Source organism: Felis catus, chromosome B3 (assembly GCF_018350175.1).
Source record: "Felis catus isolate Fca126 chromosome B3, F.catus_Fca126_mat1.0, whole genome shotgun sequence".
NCBI classification, from domain to species: Eukaryota; Metazoa; Chordata; class Mammalia; order Carnivora; family Felidae; genus Felis; species Felis catus.
In genome coordinates, this window is record NC_058373.1 from 5,017,689 (window position 1) to 5,045,051 (window position 27,363).

At 39.9% G+C, this 27,363-nt stretch overlaps 1 protein-coding gene across 1 annotated transcript in view; it reads left to right on the forward strand.

The window, feature by feature from the left end:
- IQGAP1 (IQ motif containing GTPase activating protein 1) overlaps positions 1–27,363 on the forward strand; it is a 101,121-nt gene that overhangs the window by 12,903 nt on the left and 60,855 nt on the right. The window contains exons 3-5 of the mRNA XM_023254889.2: positions 17,287–17,443; positions 19,202–19,279; positions 23,570–23,646. Coding sequence (XP_023110657.1) covers positions 17,287–17,443; positions 19,202–19,279; positions 23,570–23,646 — 312 coding nt within the window. The remainder of the gene's footprint in view (positions 1–17,286; positions 17,444–19,201; positions 19,280–23,569; positions 23,647–27,363) is intronic.

Sequence of the window (27,363 nt, forward strand, 5' to 3'; positions counted from 1 at the left end):
CCTCTATAGGCACAGAAGGGGCGACATTGAAGTCCACCATTAAGTCAGCTGGTTCCCACAGGTGTTAATTGCCTACCTGTCTGATGGGCAAGCCTGCCCACTTACTGCAGAGTCTTTTGCCTGCCACTCTGACTGTGTGACGACCGTTCTCTGATTTGTCCCGTAGCTTTGTGTCTAACTAGTGTTGGACTTTTTTATTTTTTTACTTTGTTTTATACTTGTTTTATTTACTGAAGAGCTAAAGATAGTGATGGACATACATAAGTAGCTGTTAAATGTTTGTTGATTGGTGAAGGATTTATTCATGCTAATAAGAAATGTAGTAAACATAGGGGTGCCTGGCTGGCTCGGTCGGTGGAGCGTGCAACTCTTGAATTTGGGGTCGTGGGTTGGAGCCCCACGGTGGGTGCAGAGATTACTTAAAGTAAAATCTTAAATATAGCAAACGTAAAATCTTAGCTAAGTGATTTTTATAGGTATCTGTGATAAATGTGTATGTTTAACTTTTTTGACCTAACTCCCGCTCGGTAAGATGATTTCCTTGGAAGGGGGAGCGGTTGCAGCAGAGGTGATGTAGTTGAATATGGTGACTCTGGGGAGGCCAGAGAGTTCTGGTTTGGCTTTCATGTTCATAACCTGGGATTTGCTTGTGATTCCGCCTAGAAAGGCATGTCTTCTTCCCAGTTGCTTGTTTTTTACATAATGACCTCATGCAGACAGGAGTGGCAAATTGGATTGGAAATTGCCTCGGATCGTTTGGCAAGAACTGTATTTTTTGGTGTTGTGGGTGGAGGAAAGTCCTGTCTAAAGGCCTCTATTTCTTCTTTACTCAGAATACCTTCCTGTTGACTCATTGGAAATCATAACGAAAAGCAGAAGGAGCATTGGAGAGGCAGCTGCCAGCCCAGGGCTTGGCTTCTGTTGGGGCAGATGTTTGGGAACCAAGAGGACTCTGGCTTTAGGAAAAATTGTGAGACTTTTATAGTAGAAGGGAAGTAACTATTATTGTGATAGGTATTATCCATAAGGTAGAAATTATCCACCTGCTTCTAGGGATTATTAATCTGCAACATAAAAAACAAGGTATATATTTTAAAAATTATTTATTTTTGACAGGGGGAGGGAGGCTTGGTTGGGGAGGGGCAGAGAGAGAAGGAGATAGAGAATCCCAAGCAGGCTCCATGCAGTCAGCACAGAGCCCAATGTGGAGCTCAAATCCACGAACCGTAAGATCATGACCCGAGCTGAAACCAAGAGTCGACACTCAACCGACTGAGCCACCTAGGAGCCCCAAGATATTTTCTTGAATAGGGTTAGTGTTCCTACAAACTGAAGCAGAAGGAACTAAAGTACAAAGGAGGGAATGAGACAAAATTAGAAGAGGAAAAATTGAAAAGAAGGAGGAAAAAACCTGTGATTATTGAAGATAGAAAAATGATATAAAAATAAAATTTAAATACAAAAAGCCTTACAGTAGAGCAGATCATTTCCTTACAAATAACACATACATATCAGATGACCTCTAGATAAGCTAAAAGGAAACAAAAGTTACTTACTACTTGCCACTTACTACTTACTACTAGGACTATTGTAACAAAATGTTTTTCTGCTCTGAAGGCATACTGTTATGTCATTAGTTTGGACAATGCTTCTTAATCATTGATTGAAAAGGTGGTGCCCAGCAGTGGTTTGACTTTGGGGATTTCCTTCAAAAACTTGAGAAGTCCCACAAAAATATTCTTAGGCAGATTTTAGGTTTTTTAATTACAGTTTTATTCTTAATCATTAAAAAAAATAGATAATACACGAACATGATACTTAGAGGCTATGCTAGGATATATAGTGGAAAAAAAAAAGTCTGTGTCCCAGCCATTCCGTTTTTCCCCAGTTGGAACCACAGTTATGAATATGTGTCTTTCATTATTCAATGCATATAAATCCTAGTCACTTATTTCCTTGTCATATTCTGCTTTCCATCTCATAACTTACTCCACATGAATACATCAGAGTACCTCATTTTTGTCTTCACAGTTGCATACTTTTTCAGTGTATAGATTGAAACTACCAGTGCATATTTTACCCCAGCTTTTGCTATTATAGTGTTGTAGTTAGCAACTTTGTATGTATGTCATCTCACACTTGGGGGTATTGTAGGATAAATTTCTTAAAGTGGGATTTCTAAGTCAAAGGGAATGTGTACGTTTTTTTTTTTTTTTTAATTAAAAAAAATTTTTATTTTTGAGAGACAGAATGTGAGCCAGTAAGGGGTAGAGAGAGAGGGAGACACAGAATCTGAAGCAGGTTCCAGGCTCTGAGCTGACAGCACAGAGTCTGACGGAGGGCTCGAACTCACAGCAGACCGTGAGATCTTGACCTAAGTTGAAGTTGGATGCTTAACCGACTGAGCCACCCAGGTGCCCCAGTTTTGATAAATATTGTCAATTTGGTCTGGAAGTTGTACCATCCGTAATGTATAAGAGGGCTGCTTTACCCATAATTTCATCAACCTGCAGTATTATAGTTTTTTTAATATTTGAGAATTTCATAGGTGAAAATGGTATTTCATTGTAGTTTCATTTTCAGATTATCTAATTCTGAGTGAAGCTGAACAACTTTTTTGTTAATTTAACTTTTTTTTAAATTTATTTTTTTAAGTAAGCTCCACACCCAGTGTAGGACTTGAACTTACTACCCTGAGATCAAGAGTTGCATGCTCTACTGACAGAGGCAGCCAGGTTTCCTGAGGATCTTTGTTTGAGAGCCATTTGTATTTCCTTTTCTGCCAACTGTTTTGGTAGAACCCTTTGCTCATTTTTCTGTTGAGTTTTTTCTTACTGATTTGTAAGCGCTGTTTATATATTGAGGGGATTGATGCTTTGGATGCCACATGTGCTGAAAAGAATCCAGTTTGTCCTTTAAGCTTGACTTTAAGGTTTTTAAAATAATTTAGAATTTCATTTTATTATTATTTTTAACAATTTAGAATTTTAAAACATGTTTGATTTTATTAATGTTTTTTTTTATTTTTAGATTTTTGGCTTTATGTCCTTTTTAGAGTCATTTATACCAGTGCCATACAAAAACATTCCTCTGTGTTTTCTTCTAGTATTTTTAGGATGTAAAGAGTTTTAACATGTAACCCCTTGATCCATTTTGAATTTTTTTGGTATGAGGACTAAAGTAGAGATCCTGCTTTATTTACTTATTTTCTCTAGATGTTTGGATAATACATATTGAGCATCAACAATGACTCTCCGATGAGATGTTCTGTGTAGTTTGCCTTGCTGTCTAGTCTTTGAATTGAGATCTTAATTTTTTTTCAGAACAAGGCAGGTTCAGCTGTTGAGACTTATTTATTTACTTTAAAATTTTTTGAGATTTAAAAAAAATGTTTATTTTTTGAGAGACAGCGCAGGTGGGTGAGGAGCAGAGAGAGGAGACAGAGGATCTAGTGTAGGCTCTGTGCTGACAGTAGAGAGCCCGATGTGGGGCTCGAACTCATGAACTGGGAGACCATGACCTGAGCCGAAGTCGGATGCTTAACCGAAGGAGCCACCCAGGCTCTTCCAACTGTTGAGATTTTTGAAACATAAAAATACCATTTTAGAGAAACTGGCTAGAATTTTCCAGAGTACTTTGAAGCAGGTTGTATTGTGCCATAAAAAACGACTAATCAGTGTGTAATGAAGTTGGCATTGAGAAAACAGGTTTTGGATGAACAGCTTTGGCGTACAGACTGTGATGAGATGAATCAGCTTGCCAAAGTAACGCAGTTTATTCTTTGTGTTAAAGGAGAATACAGTTTGGGATTTGGAAACTGTGGCTGACTAGATTTGACTGGTGGGTTCTATAGGCTTTTTATCGTGGGTTGTAAGTTCCGAATCTCAAAGGGAGAAGATAGTGTAAGCAGGATTTCTCACCCCTCGTTTCCTCTCAGACTCTTCTCACAGACTTTCTTGCTCAGAACTAGTGTTCCAGAGTACACTGGTTTGGGAAGCACTGTTTTTGTGTCAGAATAATGGATTTGAGGGACTATTTCAAGTGACAATTTGGAACATGTTCCTGGTTAGTTCTCAACTGTTATAGGTTTTATCTGTAGTTTCTTTCTGTTCTTTGAGTTCTAATGTTCTCAGCTTAGAGAGCTTAAATTGAAGCCATTACTGTACTAACTGGGTAGGTATAATTGCTAAACTGTCATCAGTGATCTTTAAGGCATTGTGCAGAACTGCAGTGTGGTTTTTAAAAGTGGAGGAGGGTGGGGCACCTGGGGTGGCTCAGTTGATGGAGCATCTGATTATTGGTTTTGGTTCAGGTCGTGATCTCATGGTTCGTGGGTTCAAGCCCCATGTTGGGCCCTGTGCAAACATTACAGGGCCTGCTTGGGATTCTCTCTCTCTCTGTCCTGCCCTCGTGAGTGCATGTGTGCATGTGCATTTGAGCTTTCTCTCTCTCTCAAAATAAATAAACTTAAAAAAGTAGAGGAGGGCAAATGTACTAATTATTAAAAAGGAAAAGAAGATAATCATAAATTCTAGTGTAACGAATTAGTCTGGGGCAGAATTCCTAGCATATTGTCAAGTAGATGAGCACTTAGGAAACAACTGATGCTTAGGAGTCAACCAGGGCTTTCTGAGACAAGCTCTGTCACATTAAGATCATTTCCTCTTTGACGACAGTGTCACCAGATTGGTGAATCAGAGAAACACAGTAATGTCTAGATTTCAGTAAGGCATTTGCAAGTGTGTCTTGTGATACATTAGTGACAGGTTTGACAAATGTGGACTAGATTGTAAGGTAATTAAGATTTGTAGCCAGTTGAATAAACCATATTCAAGAAGAGCTGCTAGATGAGGAGTAATTGCTTAATGGGCGCGAGCTTTCTCTTTGGGTGGTGAAAATCTTCTGGAATTAAATAGTCATGGTGGTTGCACAACATTTTGAGTATACTAAAAAACACCGAATTGCATACTTTAAAATGGTTAAAAGTGGTGAATTTATGTTATATGAATTTTATCTCAATGATAAAAGGAGCTGCTAGGTTTTAAGTTCAAAGAAAGCTCTCTAGGGCATGTTACAGATAAAACATTTTTCTTGGGGCTTATCAGTGATGTGTATTGATTAAATTTGAGTTTGACTTGTTGCTGGAGGGATGGTTAATACACTTCATGATAAGTTCTGCATTCAAAATACCCTGAATCTAATGAGATTTAATAGTAATAAATGTGACATCCTACATTGGGGTTCAAAAATGGAGTGTTTAGGTACAGGATAGAGTAGCAGCATTTATGGCAATAGCATTAGTAGGAAAAAAGAACACAATGAAACAAATCTGTGTTGTTTACCATTTCATTAATAGAAATGTGGTATATGTCCCTTTGTCCTCTGTACTCCTCAGAGGCTAACAAGTTCATCTTCAGGTCTGGAGGCCATACCTTAAGAGGGACCTTGATAGTCTAGAGCAAGGGTGATAGTTGTGTGATGGGATTCTTTCACACCCACAGCAGGCACTGCTGATAGGTCAGAATCCTTAGAGAGTGAGGAACCCCATCAGTGGGTGTTGGTGCATTGGTTGAGACATGGTTATTGTTCAAGGACTGGTGCATGTTGAATCAGCTTGACCAGGATGGTAAAAGGTCTATAAATTATGATGTATGAGAAATCCTTGAAAGGACTGAGAGTATTTAATATGGAGACAAGATTCAGGGGGACTATAGAAACATAGAATCTCAGAAGTGCAATCTTTCACCCAGTATAGGAATTCATTCAACTGTTAACACTTTGCCTATTATTATTAAAAGATCTGAAATATGGAAGAGGGGTTCAGTTTATCATGTGTGGTGCCAGAGGAACAGAACCAGGCAATGGAAATCTGCTTAATTTGAGGAAGAACTTTATAGCAATAAGAAATTTCAAAAAAATAAAAGATCTGCTTTGGAAAAATCCATGTTGCAAAAGATTTTCAAGCATAGACTATGTAACAGTTGATGGAAGATTATGTTCTTTCCATAGTACTTTCTCGAGTTACTTCAAACCATTTTTATTTTCATCTCCTGTGTTATTCAAAGGTTTGGTTTTTTTTTAATGTTTATTTTTGAGAGAGAAAGAGAGAGAGTGTGTTTGAGCAGGGGAGGGGCAGAGAGGGAGACAACAGAATCTGAAGCAGTCCGAGCTGTCAGCACAGAGCCTGATGTGGGGCTCGAACTCACAAATCATGAGATCATGACCTGAGCCGAAGTCAGATGCTTAACCTACTGAGCCACCCGGGTGCCCCAAAGGTATTTTTATTTTAAGTGATAACATTCTATTGCTCAATTTTTTTTTTTTTTCCCTTGGCATGGCTAAACCAGTTGGGAAAAGCACTTCCAATAAAATAAAACAGGTAGAAAGCATTTGTGGTTCCTCATTGTGCAGGACTCTGTAATATAGAACTGGAGAAGATGGCAAATGGCAAATGCTTATTAACCCAGTCCTGTCCATAGGGGCGTTACAGATTAATTGGACAGATAGGGCATCACCATTTGAAAAAAAAAAAAAAAAAAGTTACCTAACATCAAAGGTTGGAAGGTCTAACTAATGTCGCAAGACAATATAAGATTGCCAATGAAACGATGCAGTTAAATGTGTGAGAGTTTAGATGAGGGAAAGATTATTTTATGGCTGAGCTTTGCAAGATAAGCTGAAATCAGATAGGCAAGAAGGGAAAGCAGAAATATACACATATTTTGTGTTCCTTGAGAGATGAGACTGCCTTTTTCTACTTTTTGGTACCCAGGAGCACTCCTTCCACAGTGCTTTTCCACAAAGTAGCTGCTCAGTAATATTCAGTTAAATTGGTGCAAAGCTGTGTGGAGTGTGGGGTTGGGGTGGTTAAGAGAATTTCAGCATTGTGGGATGAGAGCTTAGGATGATTTTTTTTATTATTACTTGGTTATAATTGAGACCAGTGCTATGGTCCTTAAGCAAGAGGGAAAGAACAGTTTGTTATTCAGCAGTTATTTTTTGAGCACTCTACTTGAAAGGTAAATCAGAAAAGGATTCCACCCTTATGTACTTAAATAACTATATTAAGAGGTAAAGAGGTACAAAGTGCCAGTGGAAAGTTTAGAGGAAGTTTGGAGGAAGGAGAGATTATTTCCAAGGGTAGATCATGGAAGAGTGCATGGAGGAGGTGACTTTTGAAAGTAACATTTGAATTGTCAGATGGGGAAGGCCAGTCAAAAAGCTCTTACCAAATCTTTATTCTTAGTAGTCGTCTCCATCCTTAGCTTCCCATATTACAGCTTGATGACCTCTCTTTACGAACTCTCTCAATTTCTCTGGCCGTAACAAGTTTATCCCATCTTATTTAACATGGCAGCTTGACCTTCCCTGTAGCAATGGGAGAAATATCTTTCTTCCTAAGACTCCATCTTCTATGTGTGGTCTGGATCATACTCCTTTTTGTCTTCTAGGGTTCATATTCCAGGATTTCATTTCATTTCTTTTCTTTTCTTTTCTTTTCTTTTTCTTTTCTTTTCTTTTCTTTTCTTTTCTTTTCTTTTCTTTTCTTTTCTTTTCTTTTCATGTTTATTTATTTTTGAGGGGGGGAGGGGCAGAGAGAGAGGAAGACACAGAATCTGAAGCAGGCTCCAGACTCTGAGCTGTCAGCACAGAGCCCGACGCGGGGCTCAAACTCATAAGCGTGGGATCATGACCTGAGCTGAAGTTATTCGCCTAACCGACTGAGCCACCCAGGCACCCTTTCCAGGATTGTTTTCTTAACTATAACTTAAACTTTTTCCTGTTGATTCTTTTCTCTGTAGCACATAAACATCCTCACCCATTCCAGATCTATTCCCTTAATACTAGACCCTCCTCTGATTATTGTATTATCCCTTCTTTTGTTCCTTCAGGAAGAACTTGTCTTTACTCCCCGTACCCACTTCTTTATCCTAACTTGTGTGGGTGTGGTTTGTGTACCCTTCTTTCCCCTACCAGATTTCTCTTGCTGGAATGACTGATGACCTAATTGTTATGTCCATTAGAAAATTTTCAGTACTTCTCTTAATCTCTGTGGCATATGACACTCTTGTCCATTTCATGAAATTTTCTTCCTTTTAAATGGGTATCTTTTTATACTTTTTGAATTTTGACCTATGTATATATATTGCCTATCTATGAGTAAATTCAGGGGCCCCTGGGTGGCTCAGTCGGTTGAGTGCCCAACTCTTGATTTTGGCTCAGGTCACGATCTCACAGTTGTGGGATGGAACCCTGCCTTGGGGCTCCACACTGTGTGTGGAGCCTGCTTGGGATATATTCATCCCCTCTCTCTCCTGCTCTCTCTCCTTCCCTCTTCCCCACACCTTCTCGCCCTCCCCCAACCCCCACAGTCGATCTTTCTCTCTAAAATGAAAAATAAAAAAAAAAGAAAAGAAAAGAAAGTAAATTCAGGTAGCATCCACCTCCTCCAGGAAGCACCCACCACCCTTACCCTAGGTCTGAGTCAGGTACTCCTCTCTTGTGTTTCTACCTGTCCCTCCCCACCCCTGTCTTTATAATATGTTATAAATGCCTTATACTTTTCTCTTCCCTAACATACTGTGAGCCTCAGAGGGCAAGGATTATGTCCTTAATGATTAAGACAGTTAACCCGTCCTCCTGACATGTTCTCACTAAGTACTAGGTCTGAAAATTAAGTTTCAGACCTAGTACTTGCTCTACAGGCTCTCCTTGGTCTCCGGGGCTCTGCTTCTGCGGCAGTAGGCTGAGATGGCTGGCTCAGAGCCTCGCGTTTGCAAGGAAATGGGTACCTGTCTTCCGCCTCCTAGAGGACTCTCACCTGTGTCTTTCCCCAAGTTCTGCTCACGGCCGGCCGGCAATGACTAGGCTGCAGCTGGTGAGACTTAGTATCATCTAACTCAGTTTGAAGATTTTGTTTTCATTTAAGGTTAAAAGGTCTTTCACGCTTTGTGATACGTGGCAGAGATGGATGGGTAGATCAAACATGGTAATGTTTCGCCAGGCTCTGCATCTGACGATGTGGTCTGGGAGTCAGCAGTTAATCCTGTTAGTGCAGGGACTTTTTAGAAAAACTTCTTTGAAGTAATAATTTACATGCCATAAAGGTCTCCCATTTTTTAATGTACAACTTAATGAGTTTTAGTAACTATCGAATGGTGCAACTGTTACCATAGTGTAGTTTCCATCACCCCAGTAAGAATGGGGACTCTTGAAATATAACAGTTAGACGTTTAATTTTGACAAGTAGACTTTACATAACTTATCCAATTTAGCAAAGACTAAAATTATTTGCTCAGAGATGTTTAGGTTAAATAAGTTATTACTGAAGAAGAATGGCCTCCTGGGTAGCTCAGTCGGTTAAGCATCTGACTCTTGATACCAGCTCAGGTCATGATCTCACAGTTCATGGGTTTGAGCCCTGAGTCTGGCTCTGTGCTCTGAGTGCAAAGTCTGCTTGGAATTCTCCCATCCCCTCCCCCCCCCTCCCCTGCTTGTGCACTCATTCACTCTCTAAATAAATGAATAAGAGAAGGAGGAGGAGGAGAAGAAGAAAGTTTCTTTTTTGTTTCTCATTCATTCCTATAGCTATTCAGATTGGCTTAATTTATACTCAGAAGTTTCTTTTAAAGCAGATACTATCAAGGTTTCTCACGTGCTTGCATGGCTTGGGAAACAAGCCTTTATAAATCTTTCTTGCCTGGATTACTGCCAGTACTTCTTAGGACTGTGTATCCTTACCCATTCCTCCTCACCCTACTGCTTAGAGTGATCTGTCAAGTTATATCTGATCATTTCATTCCTGTTTCAGATCCTTCAGAAGGTTTGTGTATTCTCTTCCCTTGGCCTGTGACTTGTTCTCCCTACCTAAACACTACCCCCCCCCCCCCCCCCCCCCGTTCTTCAAGACCTAAATGTCATTTTCTCTGGGAAACTAGCCCTAATTCCCTTCCTCTTCAGGTGGTGACTTCTTTATCGAATACATTAGTTTCTCTCAAGACTTGTTCCTGCCACACTGTATTATAATTACTAGGTATTTCCAGTGCCTGGGTGGTGCTTAGATAAGTTAGGGTCTTAGTAGAATCCTAATTGCAAGGACAGACTGCCCAGCTTGGGAGGTTTTCAGCCGCGAGTAACCTTGGCATGAGGGAGCATCTGCTCTGCACGCCGGGTGTGGTAACCGGAGGAGCGGAGGAGCGGCTCCTGGAGGAACTGAATCTCAATGGTGTGGAGCGTCAGTTCCGGCATTGGTCTGTTCCCCTTCTGTATTGCACAGAGCTGGGAAACCGCTGAAGTCACGTGCTCTGCAGAACTTGTTCAACTCGTTTCCTCCTCACAGACCCCTAATTCTGAGTCCCACCCTGATTCTTGCCTCCATATGCTCTAGGTCTGGGCTTGTTTTAGGGCTTACCACACTAAGAATTCTCTGAATAGTGATTTCTTTGTCTTGCTGCAGGGGTGGAATGGGTAGGGCCAAGTATGAGGTTCCTGTGACAGTGCTATCATAGGACAAGGTAGGCAGGTATTAGGCAGGTTACTAGGTGTCAGACTCTAGAAGCAGGTTTATTTCTGCAATCTAGCTAATTCGTGCATGTACTTGTAACACAGATACACGGCTACCGTTAGAGTCTGTTGCTTGTATGCATTCTCTCATTTAATCTTCAGAGCAGTCTTATGAGACTAGGTGTTTTTGCAGACAGGAACCTGAAGCTCAGAGAGGTTAGTTAGATTACTAGTCATTCTTGCTCATTCTTATTTCCTTCCTTCATTTCTCAAGGAAGAAGTGGGTATGTTCCTGTCTATAACGAGCTGCCCCCTGTACTGTTCAGAACCTTGCCTTCTTTATTTCTTGTATCTTTAGTCCCCTGTGCACTTGTTCCTTTCTTGCGGCCTGCAAATAACTGCCTCTTCGTGAGTCATCAACAGAGAGAGGTGCCACCACCTCAGATCTACCCTTTCTCCATTCCTCCGATTTCTCTTACTTCTTCAACTTCCCGAAAAAGAAGTCTACTTTGGCTGTTTCTAGTTCCCCACTTCTACTTACTTTCCTAGTGTAATCTCTTCATGCTCCACCACTCCACTGAGGTCCCCCGTGAGGATGGGGCCTGCTTCCTTGTTTGCCGCGTCCTTTTCTCTGCCGTTCACCTCTCTGCAGCTTCCTGACAAGTTGTCCTTCCTTGCTTGCCATCATGTGATTCTGCCACGGTTCTCATTTTACCATAGTGACTGTTCTCTCTTTGTAATAGTGTTGGTGTTCTCTGAGGCACAGTCTTGACCATTTATTTACTTTTTAAGTTATTTACTTAGTTAAGTAATCTCTACTCCCAACACGGGATTTGAACTCATGACCTTGAGATTAAGAGTCACATGCTCCTCTGACTGAGCCATCCAGGCAGGCGTCCCTTGACCATATTTTATTTTGCTCAACGTCTGATTCTCTGGTGAGCTCTTCCACTCCCGTGGTGCCCCTCTTCACACTGGGGTCTCCAGCTGGGCCTCTGTCCTGAGTCTTTCAGACTTTCCACTGCCTGTAGGATGTCACCACCTGATGTCCCGTTCTTGTTTCAAGCTGAACATGTTTCCGGCATGAATTTATCATTCTGGTCTTGTGTCCCAGCCTCGTCGGCTGGCAGCCTCTTTCACTTAGCCATCCGCGCCACAGGTCACCAAGTCATATCTTAAAGTGAAGCAACCCTTTGCCTTTTATGGAAGTTTCTCAAAGTTTACTAATGATGGTACACGTTGCCAGATTTCCTTCTGGAACAGTGCAAGAATGTGGGGTTTCCCCATGTATTGGATGATAAGTTGCTATTGTCCCTTTTTATCTTTGCCAGTCTGATAGCCGAATACGGCATTATTGTTACTTTAATTTGATTAGTAGTGAGATTAAGAATTTTTCCTATAATTATTGGCCATTTGCATTCTTTTTTTAAATTATTTTTAATTTTTTAAAATTTACATCCAAATTAGTTAGCATATAGTGCAACAATGATTTCAGGAATAAATTCCTTAGTGCCCCTGACCCATTTAGCCCATCCCCCCTCCCACAACCCCTCCAGTAACCCTCAGTTTGTTCTCCATATTTATGAATCTCTTCTGTTTTGTCCCCCTCCCTGTTTTTATTTATTTTTGTTTCCCTTCCCTTATGTTCATCTGTTTTGTCTCATAAAGTCCTCATATGAGTGAAGTCATATGATTTTTGTCTTTCTCTAATTTCACTTAGCATGATACCCTCCAGTTCCATCCACGTAGTTGCAAATGGCAAGATTTCATTCTTTTTGATTGCCAAGTAATACTCCGTTGTGTGTGGTGTGTGTGTGGTATGTGTGTATACATATATATGTATATATGTGTGTATACGTGTATATATACATATATGTACATATATGTACATATATGTACATATATGTATATATATATATATATATATATATATATATATATATATATATATGTATACACACCACATTTTCTTTATCCTTTCATCCACCGATGGACAGTTGGGCTCTTTCCATACTTTGGCTATTGTCGATAGCGCTGCTATAAACATGGGGGTGCATGTGTCCCTTCAAAACAGCACACCTGTATCCCATGGGTAAATGCCTAGTAGTGCAATTGCTGGGTCGTAGGGTAGTTCCATTTTTAGCTTTTTGAGGAACCTCCATACTGTTTTCCAGAGTGGCTGCACCAGCTGGCCTTCCCACATTTACATTCTCTTATGAGTTGCCTGTTTGTGTTTCTAGTCCATTTCTCTGGGGGAAATATTTGTTATTTTATTTATTTCAAGCATTTAAAATGTACATATGCAAAAAAAATGTACATATGTATGTAAAGATTATAGATTATTAATTCCTTGTTATGTGTTGCAGATTTTTCCTCCAGTTTATCTTTTCTTTAAGAAAATACTTTATTGCCTTATAGACGTTTAACTGTCTTTTTTTTTTAATTACAAAAATTTTTTTTAATGTTTATTTTTGACAGAGATACAGAGAGACAGAGCGGGGGAGGGGCAGAGAGAGAGGGAGACACAGAATCTCAAGCATGCTCCAGGCTCCAAGCTGTCAGCACAGAGCCTGACACAGGGCTTGAACTCACAAACCGTGAGATCATGACCTGAGCCGAAGTTGGACGCCTAACCGACCAAGCCACCCAGGCACCCTTGAATTCTTTATATGTTTTGGATATTGACCTTTAAAAAAAATGTTTATTTATTTTGAGAAAGAGAGAGCATGCAAGCAGCAGGGAGAGGCAGAGAGAGAGGAGAGAGAGACTCCCAAGCAGGCTCCACGTCGCCACTGCAGAGCCTGATGCTGGGCTTGAACTCCCAAATCAGTGAGATCATGACCTGAGCCAAAACCAAGAGTTGGTCACTTAACCAACTGAGCCACCCAGGCACCCCCGGATATTAACCTTCTATCAGTTACTTTCTTCAGTTTCATAGGTTGTCTTTTCATTTTGTTGATGGTTTCCTTTGCCTCTGCAGAAGCTTTTAGTTTGGTGTAGTCCCACTTTTGTTTATTTTTGCTTTTGATGCCTTTGCTTTTGGTGTCAAATCCAAAAAAATAATTGCCAAGACTGATGTCAAGGAGCTTAGATCCAATATTTTCTTCTAGGAGTTTATGGTCTCAGGTCTTAGGTTTCAATCTTTGACCCATTTTGAGTTGATTTTTGTGTGCAGTGTAAGGGATCTATATGTAGATTTATTTAAAAAAAAATTTTAAAGCAAAGGGCACTGGGCTGGTTCAGTCGGTAGAACATGTGACTTGATCTCAGGGTTTTGAGTTTGAGCCCCACATTGGGTGTAGAGATTACTTAAAAAATAAAATCTTAAAAAAAAAAATAAAATGTACTTATAAAGCCAAATTAAATGCTTATGTTTTATAAGAAAACTCTATCTGAGTTGAGAATCAGTGGTGGGTTTAGAGTTAAACTGAAATACTTAAAACCCTATTTAGTGGACAGGAGGTGGAGAGATACCAGCCTTTTTCCTGGGAGGGTTATCTGACACTTTGCCGTGTTTAGACTGTCCTATGGAGCTCAGCCCTGTTAGGCTCTTGGAGTGACGTGGTAAAAGCAGTCATTTACTGAGGGAGGATTCTTAGCTAGGAGTCAGGGTCTGGTTATTCTGCCTTTGCTGCTAGCTAGCAGGTGACCTTGGGTAGGCCTTACTCTAACTTGTAAAATGAGGGGCTTGTGCAAATATGTATAGCCTTTGGGTAAGCTTTTGGACAATAAAAAAATGTTTCTTTAATGTTTATAATTTTTTATTTTGGAGTTATACTTCTAAAGTCCTTTCCTTAGGAATTAATTGTAAATACAGGAGAACTTGTGTACAAACATGTTCCTTGGAGGATTATTTAATAGTTGAAAATATTTGGAAGTGACTAAGTGTTCAACATAGGTGACCAATTAAGCACTTGGTAGAATTTTTATGTAACTTAGTCTTCAGAAATTATATAATAACATGGAAAATATTCATAAAATATTAAGAAATGTCTAATAAGTTTTTCTAATAGATATGTATTATTATATTTAAAAAAAAAAACCCAAAGGGATTTGCCCTAGAAGTGCTTTAAGTTCCTGGCTCTCGTCTTGTGATTCTGTGGTTTAGTGGCAGAGGGGGAAATGTCTCAGATGGCTGTGGAGGGTAGACAGGAGAGTTTGTGGTATATTCTTGGGACCATGGTAGAATCTAGACTTCTGCTGATATTGAAAATGGCAGAGTAACGTAGCACCCTGCTTCGGGCTCTTAACTTTTCAGAGCGGTTTGGTCCTGATTCAACTTACTTTATGCTCAGCCACGAACCACGTGGTACTCTGTTGCGAAGCAGAGTCCACCCCACGTGTGGTGACTTGGAGGGCAGTGTGGTTTGGGGCTCGTGGAGAGACGCACTGTGTTTTGCCCTCCTTTACCCCTTTTCACCAGCTCACCGTCGGCTCTTCCGGCCTGGCATCGTGTGATGCGCACCGTGTCCTTGACCGCACAGAACTTCTGAGCCTTCCTGTGACTCAGGACTGTCCCCCAGGGAGGGGCCAGGGTGAAGGCTTGGGGGGACCTTGCGGTGGTCCTCCTTTCACTCTGATTTTGGTGTGGTCGTCTCAGAGGACAACCAGAACACCTTTGGAAACTGGCTCCGATTCGAGGCAAAAGCACACACTGTGCTCTTCGTCTGTAGTCTTGTATGTGTTTACTGTGTTTGGAGGAGAAAATTAAGTATTTTTTTCCTCGGGCCATTACATGGTGAAGGGCTGGTTTTGGCTTAGACTACCGTTGTTCTAGGTTTGTTTCTGTTAATGAGAACGCAAGTTAGACTGTCCCCTGAGAGCGGGGGCTGCCAGGAGGCGTTTGCCACGAGCTTTTTAGCAGTAAAATATCGGAGGGCCGGGCCGATGCTATGAGACGTGTCCTTGGGCTACAGCTGCTTTCCACACCCGCGACCTGCATTCTTTTTCCACATTGCCCTTCTGGTCTTTGGGCTCTTGCGGAGGTGTAGTTTGGGTTTTGCAACGGTTACCAGTTGGTATCTAGTTTTAGTTACTGTGACAACTCTTCTGGAAAACTCATTTGTTCCCCCTGCCCCCGACCCCATGACCTTTAAGTTCTACTACCTGAAAGAAAAGCCGGAGGTGAAAACTTATTATCATCGAGTAGGGGGAATAATCACAAAATTCCCCGGCCATGCCTATACCCAGCCAGTATTTATTTACTTAAGCACATATGACTATTTATAGAACCTGAGAAAAACAAGGAAATTGTTGCTTTTCCTTGTCATTTTGTAAAAATTCTGAGCAGTAATCTCAGTTTGGAAAGATAGAATTAATACAAGAAAGCTTATTCTGAATTATAAAAGGAACAGTTTATTTAAAAAGCAACAATTTACAGAAGTATGATAAATCTAAGTGTTGTATATCCTTGAAACAATTTTATTAATACAAAGAATTATATAAAAATACATAGATACATGTACATATTATGTGGCCTGTTTTTCTATTGGTACATTAGTGTTTTCATGTAAATTTTCACGGGTATGTGTGTGTCTATAAAATATGGGATAGTTAAATGTTTCTTCCAATTTTACTTGGCTTTTAATTTAAACTTCTGTATGTCAGTGAACATTATAAATGCTTCATTTTTATGTTGTCCTGCTTGGCAGTAAATGTAGTTTTTACTTCAGTTGGCTATGTCTTTCAATATTTTTTTTTTGTCTTTTCACAATTTAACACTAGTAAAATAGACCAGGCAACAGCCAGTGTCTGGGGGGTTTTTTACCAGTATGTGGGGATACCAGAATGTGGGGATAACGTTGGCTGTGTAAAATTTGAGTAGAATAATTTTACACACACACACACACACACACACACAAATAAAAGTAAGCTCTATGGCCATTGTGGGGCTTGAACTCAGGACCCAGGTGCCCCAAGTAGAGTAATTTTAAATTAGGGGTTTTTATTCTGGAGTCTGTGAAATCTCTGAAATGACATATTAAATTTAAGTACATGGCAAGGTAGACTCCATTTTTTTCTGGGGAGGGATTTCCTTAGATATTCAAAGGATTCTGTGACTTAAAAATGGTTTAAAAAAAACCATTGCCTTAAATGATTTTTAGTTACCTACATTTCTGTTGGCAGAAAATATATGCAGATGTGCTTTATTTTATCTTGGGCCTGCCTGACATCTCTGGAGAGGTCTTCTAGGGGAAATGTAACTTTCTCTTCCTTTCCCCTTGACAGCCTCCTCCCCCCATCCTCTGAAAAACACGAATTAATTTTTACTGCTTCCATTGGCATTTCCTTCCCTATTTTAGCTGAGATGATTGGCTATTCACGTAACCCCAAAACAACCTCAAAATCTGAACCTAGAAATTCACTGTGGATTCTGAAACTGGAAAAGAACATCAATAAATTTAAGTTTCTGAACAGTTGACATCATGGCTTCAGTTATAAATGATTTTTCTTAGGAGTTCTGCAGGAATAACTTTGGGACTGAGGGTTAGAGCCCGAGGTTCCTGGGCAGTTGGGGTCTGAGGAGCCAGGTGTCTGCTGTGATGGGAGAGGGGAGCCGTGTGGAGAAGAAGGTGGCCGTGATGCTTGGGGTTTTTTTGCAATTTCCTCGCCTCTGAGATCTGAGTGGGTCAGGACAAAGATGTGGGTGCAATTGGATCTTAAAGGAGTATTGCTTATGTTGAACTTAAACTCCTCCAACAAGAAGGGAAATGAGGCTCAAAGTCTCTTAAGGAAGAGCTCAGACCTTCCCTCTCTTCTCATGTCCTCTCCCCTTTTGTGCAGGTGGATGGAAGCATGCCTCGGGGAAGACCTGCCTCCCACCACAGAGCTGGAGGAGGGCCTTAGGAATGGGGTCTACCTTGCCAAACTAGGAAACTTCTTCTCTCCCAAAGTGGTGTCCCTGAAGAAAATCTACGATCGAGAGCAGACCAGATACAGGGTGAGTCCTTCTTCGCTCGGTGCTTTAATTTCCATAAACTTAGGAGAGAAGGTTAGTGGACTTTATCCTGTGTAAGAGTTATTGAGAAATATGTGTAGGTGTGTTTATTCCGACAAAATAAAGCATCTGGCAGAGTGGAGAAAAGGGTGCAAAGTCGGAGTAGTAAAAGATGGCTATCTGTATTTCTGATATAATTCTTATGATGGTGTGTACCTAGAAATCTTCATGGTCCTTGATGGATTTTTCATTTCTCAAAAAGTAGAGGAAGTAACTAGGGGGGATTACCACTTTAATCTTCACCAAGCACTGAGGTTTGTTGGCAAACTGAAAGCAATAGCAACTTTAGGAAAAAAGGTCCCCCTGGAGTTCAAGGTAAATTGGGAAAGCAATCCAATTTCAGGAAATTGAGGTACGTGAAAGGGTTTGATTCCTGTGGCCCAGGGCTCTGAAAAAGAAGACTGCTTGGTTAAGTTGGAGTGTTGACAAGGACCAAAATCTGTTGTGGGGGAGCTTTCCCATGAGCGCCTCTTTGGAAAAGGATGAGCGTAAAAGGTGGAGGACTGAAAAACCAAGAGCAGATGGAAGCGGGGCAATGATAGGAATTGGGCCAGAACCTGGAATGAACCAAGGATGAAGACAGAATCAAAAGAGATTTTTACGTTTTATGTTTAAATTCAAAGGACGTTGGGGCGCCTGGGTGGCGCAGTCGGTTAAGCGTCCGACTTCAGCCAGGTCACGATCTCGCGGTCCGCGAGTTCGAGCCCCACGTCGGGCTCTGGGCTGATGGCTCGGAGCCTGGAGCCTGTTTCCGATTCTGTGTCTCCCTCTCTCTCTGCCCCTCCCCCGTTCATGCTCTCTCTCTGTCCCAAAAATAAATAAAAAAAAAAAACAAAAACAAAAACAAAAAGCAAATGTTGGAAAAAAATAAATTCAAAGGACGACAGGAGTGTAGGCAGACCAAAATTGACATCCCAAAGAGAAACTTTCCTTTTCTGAAGGCAACTCTGTTGAGTGGCGTACCGTGTGGGACAGAACAAGAAGACACTTAAAGAAGAGTAGAGACTGTATAGCAATAAAAATAATAGTCCTGCCCCTCCTCCCGTCTGGAGAGTGAATCTTGCTGAAAAATAGCTGACTTAGAGGTTTAGAGGGGGATATTTGTATGTGTGGTATCCAAACCCTGATTAATATGTTTAATATGTCAGTCTGTAAGTATTTTCTCTCTGCCAGCCACCACACTGAGTGCCTTATGTACATTTTCCCCTTGTGTGTTTACACCAAACACATACAGTGGGTGTTACAGATGGGGAAACTCAACAGGGTGAAGTGACTTGCCTAGTGTCACCAGTAGACGGCCAAGCCGGGAGGCAAATCCAATATAATTGGACTCCAAAGATCATGTTCTGTAAGGCTCAACTCTACAGGAAGATTCCCTAGATGGTTCTATTTTTTTTTAAGATTTTATTTTTTTTAAATAAATCTGTACACCCCATGTGGGGGTCAAACTCACAACCCCGAGATCAAGAGTCATATGTATGCTCTACCAACTGAGTTAGCCTGGCTTGGCTCCAGGTAGTTCTTAAGTGAGGGGAGCTGAGATTCGGGTTTTGGGGAGCAGAATCTTAACACAGTGCTTTAGACAGACCTTAAATGTAAGGGGACCTTGCAAAGTCTCATAAGGGGACCTTGCAAAGAGTCTTTATTTAGTATTTGCTTCAACATTGCCAACAGTGCCTAATTGTCTCTTGTTTGTTCTAGGCAACTGGCCTGCACTTTAGACACACTGATAATGTGATTCAGTGGTTGAATGCCATGGATGACATTGGATTGCCAAAGGTAATTTATGTGATATTCAAGTTCGGGCTTAGATAAGGTTGTTTTGGCATGTAGTTGTCATTCTACCTGTAAAATTATTCTCAATCGGATCTTTGGTGATTTTCTTTCTTTCTTTCTTTCTTTCTTTCTTTTCTTTCTTTCTTTCTTTCTTTCTTTCTTTCTTTCTTTCTTTCTTTCTTTCTTTCTTTCTTGTTTTTTTAAGTACTAAAGGATCTCTTTCTTCTGTTTGTTTTAGGAAATAGTTTTGTTTTTTTTTCTTTCGTTCTTTTTCTTTATTATTACTCATTCCTGCTTTACCTTACCCTAGAGAAATTCCCTATGATGTCATTTACTTTTACTATATCAAATTGTAGACTTGGATTAAAATTCATGTACCATGAAATCTACCTTAAAAAATTTTTTTTTAATGTTTATTTATTTTTGAGAGACAGAGCACAAGTCGGGGAGGGGCAGAGAGAGGGGACACAGAATCTAAAGCAGGCTCTAGGCTCTGAGGTGTCAGCACAGAGCCTGCCGCAGGGCTTGAATTCACGAACTGTGAGATCATGACCTGAGCCAAAGGCAGATGCTTAAGTGACTGAGCCACCCAGGAGCCCCAAAATCTACCTATCTACCTTTTTAAAGTATATAATTCAGTGGTGTTTTTTTTTTTTTTTCCACAAAGTTGTTAAATTAAAATTTGACTTTAGGAAATATTTTAGAAATGTCATTTTCCAGATGCAGAATAATCATATCTGCAAGAGAACATAATGGGTTATTATTTTATGTTTCAAATTGTAGAGGCAATATAATAACATGTACTTCTTATATCTTGTTTTGGTGATTTTTTTTTTAAACATTTTTCTTGAGGGCTAATTGCTAGACAGAAACTGCACATATTTAATGTGTATAGTGGATGAGTTTGGAGTAAGTGTACATCCTTGAGTGTTCTGCTCAGGAGTTTATTTAGCATTGCTGTTTGATTGCCGTCTCTAGACCCCCCCCCCCCCCCCCCCCCCCCCCCCCCCCCCCCCCCCGTTCTGTGTTGAATCCATAAAGCCATGCTGTATTGTCAACTCTTAGAGGTGTGGACATCTTTTTTTTTTTTTTTTTTTTTTTTCCTTTTTCTCTTCCATATCTTTTGACCTAAGAATTCTACTTCTAGGAATTTATCCTTCTAGTAAATCAGACAAGCCCAAAGAGATGAATATGTAAGATTTTTTTTTCAGCATTGCTTAGGATAGGAAAAATTGATAGCACCCACATATTCCTTCACTAGAGGTATTAATTGTATTGCAGCCAATCATACACTAATACAGCCATTAGAAAACATGATATCAATCTGTATTGGCAAAGGAAGTTGTCTGTGATGTGTTAAGTTGGGGGGAAAACAAAACAGGCTAAGGTAAGAGTTTGTGTTTTGGCTAAAGTGAGATTGCTATTTTTATGGAAAAGTTAATATTCTTGGGAAAAGTCTATAAGGAGATAGTAGTTTTCATTTCTGTGAATGGGATTAAGGGGTGGTTTTTATTTTCTTTATAATTTCCTATAGAGTCTAAATTGTAACCAGAGAAAGATGAAGAAAAAACGGGAGATGGGGAGTACCAGAGAGTGACTAGAACCACTCAGAAATGAACATTTGATATTTAGCATTGTTTTGCACATCTGTGTCTTGAATTGAGCTCAATCCAGAGCCAAATCTTTGTAGAAGACTAGCTTTTGTCCTCTTTTTTTCAGAGCCAGATACTGAACTTCTATTCCTCACACTGGTGGGTTTGAGAATTAGGCCCCACAAATGTCAGGAAAGGCAGTATGTCAAGTTCTTACACCTACTTTGCCTTTCTGTGCATTTGTATCTTCTTGTGTCTGTTTTTTATGTGGTATGCCCCATTGGCAATGATGATTTAACCTTTATAAACACTATTAAAAGCTTTGTTAATATGTGCTATTATGAGTAGTATTGTTACTACAAAATGCTTTTTTTAATGATTTAATTTTACTACTTTTTTTTGTTTACTAATGGTAGTATGTTATCCTGGACCACAATTGCACCAAACATAGAATTCCCCAAAGGCTTTCAGGGACAACAGGGTTAACCATGGCTATCAGCCTTGAAATGTTCACCCTACACGATTTAGGTCCAGAAGACTTAAGTAATGTGGACTAATGATACTTAGCCAAAAAATTGTTGTCCATAACAAAATGTATGATACATAGTTGACAATACATACATATAGTGATTTGGGGGATGTTCTTTCCTAATCTCTTCATATGGTATAAGTAGGCTAAATATAGAAACTTAAGGTGATAAAGCTTTTGGTTCTTATCCCTTTTGTCTCTTTATTATGATTGGTCCTCTTGGCTACCTCCTCCAGGAAGTATTTTGTGGTTTTGACTTTGATTTTTAAATTGTTTTAAATCTGTTCAACTAGTGCTGTCTTCCTTATGTGTTCTATCCTAATGGTGGGCGTCCCTTGAGATGCAATCCTTATTTTAGCTACATTCTTTCATTCTCATGGTTTCAGTTATTTTGAGGACTTTGCTATAAGATAAACACACTGTCTTCAAATGGCTGCTGGACAGTTCTCCTTGGATAGCTTTTTACTAGCTAGAATTCCTCCTATCTAAAAGTAAACCTTGCTTTTTCCCCAAGTGAACCTCCCTCCTCTATACTAAATGGTAGCCTGTCTTCATTTCCCCAGTCATCCCGTCTCAAAATCTTAAGGTTACCTTGGACTCCTAAATGCAGTTATTCCCCAAACCTTCCTCATGTATTTGAAATGTTTCTTTTATCCGTTCAAACTGCTTATCAGCCTGCCTCCTTAGCTTCAGTTTCTCCACTATTCAATATATCCTGTATCCTGTCTCCAGTCAGATCTTACAGAGACTCTGTTTTTATCCTTGGCTCCAGAGCTAGGACGTCTCTGTGGCCCGCATATCAAGTTCAAACTCGTCTGACGTTCAAGGTCTTCTTAATCTGATATATCCTACCCTACCCAACTGTATTGTTCTATTACTTTCTAAAATATAGTCTGTACTTTTTTTGGGAAGGGTGTCTCACCGGGACCGTAGTGTTCACCTTTCAGGAGAAGACATCTCAGTCTTGGGAGGTGAGCATGTAAAACTTGAGCAATTATCAAAAAAGAGGATTCTGCTACATCCCATGTCTCAAGGGGGGTGGTTCTTTCTAGTTGAGAGCCATAGGTATTGTGAGAAAAGCATGAAAACAAACACCATGTGTTAAGGACTCTAATAGATACAAGGTGCTGCAGTACTCTTCCTGTTGCCTTAGTTAAGCCCTTTTACTCTTATCCAGATTCTTCTCATTGCCTCATAATTCAGTCTTTCCCTTCTCCAAACCACTATTACTCCTTCTCCCCCTAAGTTATAGAACGAATTATATGGTGCCACATCACCATGAAGATAGGTCTTGAAATTGAAGATTACTTCCAATCTAAACTTGATATGTCCCTATTCAACCTCATTCATTAATTCATTAAATATAGAGCCACTCCCATGACCTTGGCTCTGGGCTTGGCATTGAACAACATAGACCTGACCCTTGCCTTTCATGTAGCTTGTAGTCTGTTGGAGGAGTCAAACAGATAATAACACAAGTAACTGATTATTTGTGGTAAGTGCTACCAAGGAGAACCACCTATCTTCCACATTCCCATACACATCCTCTGTTCCAGATACTTCGTCTGTGTATCTTTTCACTTCTCCCAAGCATATAACACATTTTTAAAAAGATTTTATTTTTAAGTAATTTCTACGCCCAACATGGTGTTTGAACTCACAACCCCGAGATCAGTCGCACGTTCTGCCAACTGAGCCAGCCAACACATTTTAATTTTTTGTAGTTTTTTTCAATGTCTAAATGTAGTAGTTTGCATAATTGAAAGCACCTAAGGAAATGTTCATTGGTTAGCTACTACTCAGTCTAGGCATGGTATATAGTAACTGGGAAGATTGTAGTCCTTCAGAGCTTCCTACATTTGCCAGTGATTTCAACTGGATGAGAGCTTGGTGTCATCTGCTTGTAGCTGAGTCGGCAGTAAACAAATCACTTTCACATACCTGGTGAAATTCATTGGGTTGACCAGATGAGGCTTTTCCAACTAGTGCTTTTTCTGTTTTATAGGATTTTGTTCCTTATATGACTTGTGATGAATTAATTGTCTGTTCCCCCTAACGAAATTACTTGCTGAATGGCAATAATGTTTGCTAACTGTTGCATTTGTATTGTTGATGATTGGTGAATGATCCAGTAGATGGATACCTTACTCTGCTTCTTTTATTTCTCCTTAGATTTTTTACCCAGAAACTACAGATATCTACGATCGAAAAAATATGCCAAGATGTATCTACTGTATTCATGCACTCAGGTAATCAGATTTTCTTGGTAAAATGAACAGTGTATGTAGATACAGAGAACAGATTGCTGAATTGCCAGAGGTGGGGATTAGGGGGTAGGCGAAATGGACGAAGGGGGTCAAAAATTACAAACTTCCAGTTATAAAATAAGTAAGTCCGGAGGATGTGATGTACCACACAGAGATTATAGTTAATAATAGTGTATTGTATATCTGAAAGTTGCTAAGAGAGTAGATCTTAAAAGTTCTTAGTACAAGGAAAAAACGTCAGTAACTGTGGTGGTGGCTGTTAGTGGAACTTATTGTGGTGAACATTTCACGGTATATGCATCTATTGAAGCATTGTGTTGTATAACCTGAAACTAGTATTATATGTCAGTTCTCTCTCAGTAAAAGAAAGCAGTTTAGGAACAACATCTGAATAGAAGATACAGCTTTTTGTCCATGGTGTGATGAAAAAGTTTTGCATCAGCTTCAGAATTTTCAAATAGCATAGGATACAGTTGTCTTAACGAAATGGTGAGAAACAGCTGTGTTTTTCTAGGAAGTAGAGAGAAGGGATTTATTCCCATAATAGCAGATAATTTGGCTCTGAAAACATAGGATAGTGTTTCATTATTGATCTACTGTTTCTGTGAGCTGTGCATTTTAGTTGAGATGCAGTTCCTTTCCTTCTCATTAAAATTTCTTTAAAAAATTTCTTGAAAATTGCAAAAAGTATATACATTTCAAAACTTTCATTGTTTACTATTTCGTTGCAGGCCAATAGCTGAATTAAAAAATGCCCTGTGTTAATACTTTAGTAGTATAACTAAATTTTGTCAACATCTTCAAATAATGCCAGCAAATATCAAATGGCTGATTTTTAATTTAGTTTTCTAGGTCCTCACCAAGCCATTTGTTCAGTAATTTTTATGTCAAACAAATACGATAAATAGGAACTGAAACTAAGTATATTTTTTTCATAATTTCGTAATAAATTTGGAAGATGATTTAATTTCAGGTCCTTGGCTCTTGGAATCAACAGAGTACTGTATTGGAAGGAAGAGGTGGTTTGCGTGGAGAGAGGGGTGCGGTCGGGTGGGAATTGGAGGCAGTAGTGTGGTGAGTCAGAGTGCTACAAATTTACGTGATGGCTATAGGGCTAAAGCAGAAGGTGGAAGAAGTAAGTGGGCCATGAGTATGGGGTTTCTTTGCTTGGGCTGCCCATTTTATTTTATTTTATTTTATTTTATTTTATTTTATTTTATTTTATTTTATTTTATTTTATTTTATTTTATTTTATTATTTTTAAAATAAAGTTTATGTATTTTGAGAAGAGAGAGCAAGTGAGCCGGGAAGGGACGGAGAGAAACAGAGAGAGAGAATCCCAAGTAGGCTTTGCACTGCCAGTGCAGAGCCCGACATGGGGCTTGAACTCACGAACCACAAGATTGTGACCTGAGATGAAATCAAGAGTCATGTGCTTAACTGACTGAGCCACCCAGGCGCTCCAGTGGGCTACCCATTTTATAAAGCATCCTGTATGTGTGCTTAATAAATACTAATGATGTATATAAATATATGTGTAATATTGACCCATGAGAAGCCTATTGTCTCCAGTTTGATTGGACATGGGCCAGACCCTTGGTATCTCTGGAATAGTCTGGAAACTACAAAAGAAAGACTATAGCTGAGGACTGGTCGACGTGCCACACACTCTTGTGCCTTAGGTTATTCTGTTTCCGTTGCCTGACTGCCCTTTACTCCCTGGTATGACCCATGCTCCTCTCCAGCTGCCACTGTGGAATGCCACTGTTCGTTGATACCTTCTTTTCCTTTTTCTCCCTCAGATGGAATTAGCTCCTTCCCATCTTTGTGCTCTTCTAGCATCTGCACATACCTCCTCCTTCAAGTATAGGGCTTTTATACTGTACTCTGGTTATTTGTTCTTGTAGCTGACTTTCAGAGGACTCCTTGGGGACAAGGACTATTTCTGTTATTCTTTATCTTTGTGTCTCTAGTACTTAGATGCCTAGCATATAGTAGGTAGCCAATAAATGCTTGTGGTCACAATCCTACATTATAAAAAAATCTCCCTTCCCCCTGTTCTGGCTCAAGGGGATATTTTATACCCATAAATGAAAAAAGGAAATGGTTCTTTCTTTTTATCAGATGACTCTTCATGTTTATCTCAGTGTACCCAGTCACATTTTAATTGAATTCCCACCTTCTTGGTGATGTTTTGGATTTCCAGTGACTCCAGCTCATTCCTTTGTCTAAACTCCTGTGTTTCTTGGTTTCTAAGTTATATATTGTTTCTTTCATGTGTTTACTGTCTTTCTCTCTCTTAGGTATTAGCATCTTAGAGACAGAGGTCATGCTTTACATTTCTTCCCCACCCCCACCCCCCCAAGGTACATAGCATAATATTGGACAAACAAGAACGACATGAGAATTTTTAAAAAATGTTTAGGAATGGGTGGGATCCAGGGGAATGTTCAGATTGCAGTGATTTCAAATGTACGGGTCTGAGCCAAAATCAGATTAACTCTGAGTACTGTGACTGGCTGTGAGTTACGTGAGGTCTGTGTTGATAACCTTGTGAAGGTTGTACCTACAGTGGGTATCTGAACTTGGCAGGCAAGAGGCTGAGCTGGCGGAACTCTCTGCGAGTTCTGCAGCCATGGCCTTCTGCAGCGTAACCTGGGTCCTCAGCCCTCAAATTCTCTGAATTAGAGATGAAGAAGTAACTCTGCCTTTCTCATGATGGAGTCAGAATCGGGAAGGAAGGAAGTCTGCTCTGGTTTTTCATTTCTCTTCAGTTTGCAGCCCATGCTTGGGAAGTATACACCGAGCAATGTGTTCCGGTTGGTGATTTACGATTTCTTTCCTCCCTAGAGTGTTTTTCCTGCAGTGCCGTCAGCCCTTGCTATATAGGCACTTAACACCTGCCGGGAGCCTCCTCTTTACCATATAGGACAACAGTATCGAGGCAGATTCCTTGCCTCACTGTGAGGGGTGAGGCACCATCTCCCTTTTGGATCAGTAGCAACAAAGAAGCATTATCTCCTTGTTTCTTGACTAGCGCTATTCCAGAGATAGTCCCTGTATTTAGTCCTGCTAAATTACTTTTCTGGATTACATTCCACCCTCAGATAAGACCCTAATTCATTATTATTTTGCATAGGTTTGTATACTTCATTTCCATTTCCTCTGGTGTTTTATCTTTCTAAGAACTGATTTGGAGGTTAAATGGGCCCATAGTCATATATCCTAAATTCAAAAGAGATGTAAAAGCTGAAAGTTACATTTAAGTTTGGTTCAAACAGATTTGTTGGTGAAATCTGATCAGAATTAATTGAGGTTATTTAGAATATGTATCTACTGACTGTGATTATGTGTCTGTTTCTCTTCAGAAAAGTAGTGTTTTTGTTTAGGGGTGCTGCCTCAAGGCTTGCTGGGGATGTCTTCTAATACTGTATATACTTACATAAGCAAACATTACATGATACTATATATACTATAAAACATTTCTAGTATCAGAGAAATTCTAATCAGAGATCAGGGATCGTGCTGCACTAGATTCTGTTTCCTGTCAACTGCTGTGTTTGTATTTAAGATCTCTGCGATCAGCCTAGTGACTTCCTCCAGGTTACTCTGTAGTCAGCAAAGATAATAGGAATCCCAGTAGGCTAACATAACCTCCTTCCCCCTATTGCTGTAAAGTAGAGCTTAAATAGGAAAAAA